We start from the raw sequence: 6,000 nt of genomic DNA, 5'->3' as shown, positions 1-6,000 counted from the left end.
TTTAAAGATTGACAACATCAGTCCTACCCTTGCCTTGTGGCGTTCCTGATGTGTGAGTGACCAGAGCGCTGCTAGAAGAGCCTGGAGAATACGCCAGCAGCCCGCGCATGCTGTCACAGACACACACAACGTATCACAAATGATGGTGTACCTGGTATCTCTTTTATAAACTCATTCAAGCTGTCTCGCTTCAAAAAGGAATATAAATATTTATAGGACCACTACTCATGGGGTCAAGGTATTCAACCAGACTCTCTTTATGGTCTCAGGTCCGTTTTGCTATTTTTTTAATAATTTTTTTATCACTTTTATCATAAATGTATTCTTCCAACAAACTGATGAAGGCTCCAAATTTCCATTTAAATAGAATAGCAACAATGTCACTTTTTTGTAAACTCAACAAACTTCAGCTGAATTTTGTTGAACTTTCATTAAATGAACCGAAAACCAACCCCACCCCACCTCACCTGTGCTGCTAGTGCGGCCCTCCCCCCCAGGAGCCTTTTATTTATCATTTGTAGCCACCACAGCCCTACGATGCCCCCCATGGTCATCGTGAGCTGCCCTGTGAGTGGGACGGGAGCCCCCGCACTGCTGCCTGCTTTCTTGCCCGGTTCACGGTAAAGACTCTGCGGCCTCTCTCCTGCCTTTTACCCTTTCTCATCAAGCAGGCTTCCTGTGCTAATTGCCCCCTTGTCTCTCACCACAGGGGTCCCGACGGCTGAGTCGTGCACCTTTGCCCACCCATGACTCCTTATTCTGAGTAGAGAAGGGAGGGGCGTGCACGTGTACAGCACTGCAGGTGCGGGGGTCCCAGAAGAGGTGGCAAATCTTTGGATTTTATAGAAAACCTTCGTGCAAAGGAGATGCCAGCGAGCCTTACCCCTGCAGCCAGCCCGGGCCTGGGGGGAGGGAGCAGTGAGAAACCTTGGACGGCAGCCTGCAGGTGAGGGGCTCCAGGGCCTGCAGAGCAGCAAAGCTGGACAAAGAACTTTGGCCAGGAGGTGGCAGCAAAAAATCCATTAAAAAAAAAAAAAAAAAAGGTGGCTGGAAGTAAAGCGAGAGGAGCCGGAGTGTTTGCACAAGATGGCGACGGGGTGGAGGGAGAGGCTGCTCCCCCCGTGAGGGGGCTCCCCTGGGGCGTCCTGCCATGGCGCTGGGGAGCCTGCGCTGGCTGCCGCTGCTCCTGCTGCTGCAAGGTAACATCCCCCCGGCACCTTTCTTGGAGTTGTTGGGGGGGGCTGCTTTTCTTCTTTTGGGGTGCTGGCTCCTTGAGCCCCAGGACCCCCTCTCTGGCTGCGGGGTGCTGTATGGAGGAGCTCTGCCCTTTTGTCCCGAGGAAACTTTCCTCCTTGCAGGGCTGTTAGACGTGCAAGCTGTGCGCAGAGCTGTCCGTCCGTCTGCCGTCGGCTCGATTGCTCGCATTTGTAGCGCCTCGGTCCTCGCTGAGAAGTATTTGTAGAGGAGCCCATGCTGGGAGCCAGGGGGGCTCTTACGTTGGCACCAGACGTCGCACTGTACAGTTGTACAAGGTTTTGGGATTCCGATGACAGCCAGCGCTGGGCCCCCGACTTTCACAGTCGGGGGCGCTGATTCGCAGACATTAGGGGGAAAGTGCAGGACTGCTAAGTCCAGAGGCAAAGCACCTTCAAGCAGCAGCACTATAAGAAGTATCAGGAGGGCTGTAAAAACGTCGCCAGCAGTAACTTTGTTATAGCTTTGACAGTTGCTTGGTTTTGATTAATATTACTGCCCTTAAGAGAAACATGGGGGTAACCTGCAGGGAGCGGCAGTTACTGCCCTTAAGAGAAACATGGGGGTAACCTGCACGGAGCGGCAGTTACTGCCCTTAAGAGAAACATGGGGGTAACCTGCACGGAGCGGCAGTTACTGCCCTTAAGAGAAACATGGGGGTAACCTGCACGGAGCGGCAGTTACTGCCCTTAAGAGAAACATGGGGGTAACCTGCACGGAGCGGCAGTTACTGCCCTTAAGAGAAACATGGGGGTAACCTGCACGGAGCGGCAGTTACTGCCCTTAAGAGAAACATGGGGGTAACCTGCAGGGAGCGGCAGTTACTGCCCTTAAGAGAAACATGGGGGGTAACCTGCAGGGAGCGGCAGTTACTGCCCTTAAGAGAAACATGGGGGTAACCTGCAGGGAGCGGCAGTTACTGCCCTTAAGAGAAACATGGGGGTAACCTGCAGGGAGCGGCAGTTACTGCCCTTAAGAGAAACATGGGGGTAACCTGCAGGGAGCGGCAGTTACTGCCCTTAAGAGAAACATGGGGGTAACCTGCAGGGAGCGGCAGTTACTGCCCTTAAGAGAAACATGGGGGTAACCTGCACGGAGCGGCAGTTACTGCCCTTAAGAGAAACATGGGGGTAACCTGCAGGGAGCGGCAGTTACTACCTTTAACAGAAACATGGGGGTAACCTGCAGGAAGCGGCAGTTACTGCCCTGAACAGAAACATGGGGGTAACCTGCAGGGAGCGGCAGTTACTGCCCTGAACAGAAACATGGGGGTAACCTGCAGGGAGCGGCAGTTACTGCCCTGAACAGAAACATGGGGGTAACCTGCACGGAGCGGCAGTTACTGCCCTGAACAGAAACATGGGGGTAACCTGCACGGAGCGGCAGTTACTGCCCTGAACAGAAACATGGGGGTAACCTGCAGGAAGCGGCAGATACTGCCCTGAACAGAAACACGGGGTAACCTGCAGGGAGCGGCAGTTACTGCCCTGAACAGAAACACGGGGGTAACCTGCAGGGAGCGGCAGTTACTGCCCTGAACAGAAACACGGGGGTAACCTGCACGGAGAGGCAGTTACTGCCCTTAACAGAAACACGGGGGTAACCTGCACGGAGAGGCAGTTACTGCCCTTAACAGAAACACGGGGGTAACCTGCACGGAGAGGCAGTTACTGCCCTTAACAGAAACACGGGGGTAACCTGCACGGAGAGGCAGTTAGTACCCTTAACAGAAACACGGGGGTAACCTGCAGGGAGAGGCAGTTAGTGCCCTTAACATTAACATGGGGGTAACCTGTAGGGAGCGGCAGTTACTGCCATAGGAAACTTGCTGGCTGGACTAGGTGTGCTTTTTCTGCTGTCATTACTGGGTTACTGTTTCAGAATTGGGGAGGAGGTGGGTGGCATCTGCTGCGGAGTTTGCCGGGGTATTTGTGGTAGGCTTGGGCGATGCTGAAAAATTAAGAAGCACCAAATGAGGTTTCCCATTTCTGGCAGATGTCAGTGCTTTTTGTTCCCGGGCTCTGCTGATGCAAGGAGTCTCACAATAGGATTGTGGAACTAATGGAAGCGGAGTGAAGACCATGTGCTGCCTGGTTTATACAGAAGGTCTGCGACTCCCTTTCCCTCCTCTTCCCTTCCTACATCCCTCTCTCCCCTGCTCTCTCCCCCCCCCCAGATCTAGCTGTAGGACAGCAGTGAATGCCCCATGGTTGGGAGTGGGAGCCATGTGCGAGGAGGGGAAACTGCAGAGGAACAAGTGAGGACTGGAAGAACCTCAGGACCGGCACCGGCTCTTCTCCCTCCTCCAGCTCCGTCTAGCTCCGATTTTCTCTCGGGCACAGAGGGAGAGGAGGGTGAGCTGGAAAGGGCGGTGTGCGAGCTCGGCCTGCTGAGGAGATGGGGTTTCCCCTCTGTGTGTTTGTAATGCGGGATACAGCATCCTCCTCCCCTCCCGGGGGAAGGATTTTGCTCTTTGTGGTTATGAAAGCCCAGGACAGAGAGCCAGGCAGCTCCTGGGGGCGGGGACTCTGAGCTTTGCTCTGAATCCTTCCATGCAGTTTTCACGGAAAATAAATGAAAACGGGTTCTCTGCTCCTTCTCTTATTCCTCGCTCTCTTCTCTCTATCCCTTCCTTTTCTCTCCCCTTCCGCTGTCTTTGTCCCTGGTGGGGAGTGCAGCTCTGCCCGGGCGCCAGCATAGTCCCGTGTGCTGGCAGCGCTCACTGGCATCCCGACTGCTTCTGACTCTTCTCAGCCCAAAGGGGGGGAGGAGGAATCCGGGTCAGAGATTCCCCCAAAACCTACCCAGCCCACATTTAATGTCTGCAGGAAAAGCCTTGTGCTTATCTTACTGAAAACATTATTCCATCTAATTCCTATCCAGGACACGCCTGACCCGCTCCTCTTCCACAGGAGTCTGCTTGTAGCCCACTCCCTGGTCCTCAAGCTTCTCCCATTTAGACTGTAAGCTCTTTGGGGTAGGTGCCTGTGCTGATAATTCTCTGCCTACCCTGTGCCTGCTGAATAAAAAGGAAGACGTGTACAGGCGTTGCTGCTTAACAGCTGTGATAGCTCTTGTTTCTGGCTCAGACATTAATTGGGGGAATTTGGGCCTCTCTGAGACTGACATTTTTTTCACTATAGCCAGGCCTATACTAAGACTCCCAGTGTAGGGTTCATGCATCCACTTGAGGGTTTGGGTGGTGATTTCCTTACTGGTAGAGGTCTGGCCAGGGACCGCTGAAGCTCACAGTAAAGCCTGGAATGACCTTACCCGCTCTGCTTTCGCTGGCATTTCTGTCTGCGGGCTGACAAGCAGTTTAATTTAGTTCTGCTCACTATTCAGCAGGTCGCACTGTGCACCAAGCCATCCCTTCTCCAGTGCATGCCCTAACCGCTCCTCCGATGTCCTTTCGTGGATTGCAAACTGGCTAAAAGACAGGAAACAGAGAGTAGGATTAAATGGACAATTTTCTCAGTGGAAGGGAGTGGACAGTGGAGTGCCTCAGGGATCTGTATTGGGACCCTTACTTTTCAATATATTTATGAATGATCTGGAAAGAAATACGATGGGTGAGGTAATCAAATTTGCAGATGATACAAAATTGTTCAGAGTAGTTAAATCACAAGCAGATTGTGATAAATTGCAGGAAGACCTTGTGAGACTGGAAGATTGGGCATCCAAATGGCAGATGAAATTTAATGTGGATAAGTGCAAGGTGATGCATATAGGGAAAAATAACCCTTGTTAGGTTCCATATTAGGAGCTACAACCCAAGAAAGAGATCTAGGCATCATAGTGGATAACACATTGAAATCATCGGTTCAGAGTGCTGCAGCAGTCAAAAAAGCAAACAGAATGTTGGGAATTATTAGGAAGGGAATGGTGAATAAAACGGAAAATGTCATAATGCCTCTGTATCGCTCCATGGTGAGACCGCACCTTGAATACTGTGTACAATTCTGGTCGCCGCATCTCAAAAAAGATATAATTGCGATGGAGAAGGTACAGAGAAGGGTTACCAAAATGATAAGGGGAATGGAACAACTCCCCTATGAGGAAAGACTAAAGAGGTTAGGACTTTTCAGCTTGGAGAAGAGACGACTGAGGGGGGATATGATAGAGGTGTTTAAAATCATGAGAGGTCTAGAACGGGTAGATGTGAATCGGTTATTTACACTTTCGGATAATAGAAAGACTAGGGGGCCCTCCATGAAGTTAGCATGGGGCACATTTAAAACTAATCAGAGAAAGTTCTTTTTCACTCAACGCACAATTAAACTCTGGAATTTGTTTCCAGAGGATGTGGTTAGTGCAGTTAGTGTAGCTGGGTTTAAAAAAGGATTGGATAAGTTCTTGGAGGAGAAGTCCATTACCTGCTATTAAGTTCACTTAGAGAATAGCCACTGCCATTAGCAATGGTTACATGGAATAGACTTAGTTTTTGGGTACTTGCCAGGTTCTTGTGGCCTGGATTGGCCACTGTTGGAAACAGGATGCTGGGCTTGATGGACCGTTGGTCTGACTCAGTATGGCATGTTCTTATGTTCTTATCTTCAGCAACCCATGTCCACCAGAGCTCGGCTTTCGCCCTTCCTGTGGAGCAGCAAAGCAGGACCTCAGGGCCCGCCCCGTGGTCACATCCGCGCCTCCGGCTCTCGGGGCCCGCCCCAGTACCAGGTTTATTCAGCTCTTGGAGGATTTCTACTTCATGTCATTATTTTACACCTCCTTGCCTGATACCCC

General features: G+C 51.5%; 1 protein-coding gene across 1 annotated transcript in view; it reads left to right on the top strand.

Annotated features, from left to right (window-relative positions):
- The first annotated feature begins 976 nt into the window (after positions 1-976).
- LOC115074753 (immunoglobulin superfamily DCC subclass member 4-like) overlaps positions 977-6,000 on the top strand; it is a 113,931-nt gene continuing 108,907 nt past the window's right edge. The window contains exon 1 of the mRNA XM_029574515.1: positions 977-1,199. Within this exon, the coding sequence (XP_029430375.1) occupies positions 1,151-1,199 (49 nt within the window). The 5' untranslated portion in view covers positions 977-1,150. The remainder of the gene's footprint in view (positions 1,200-6,000) is intronic.

The sequence above is a fragment of the Rhinatrema bivittatum genome, chromosome 13 (assembly GCF_901001135.1).
Source record: "Rhinatrema bivittatum chromosome 13, aRhiBiv1.1, whole genome shotgun sequence".
Classification (NCBI taxonomy): domain Eukaryota; kingdom Metazoa; phylum Chordata; class Amphibia; order Gymnophiona; family Rhinatrematidae; genus Rhinatrema; species Rhinatrema bivittatum.
This window is presented reverse-complemented; position numbering and strand designations above follow the sequence as displayed.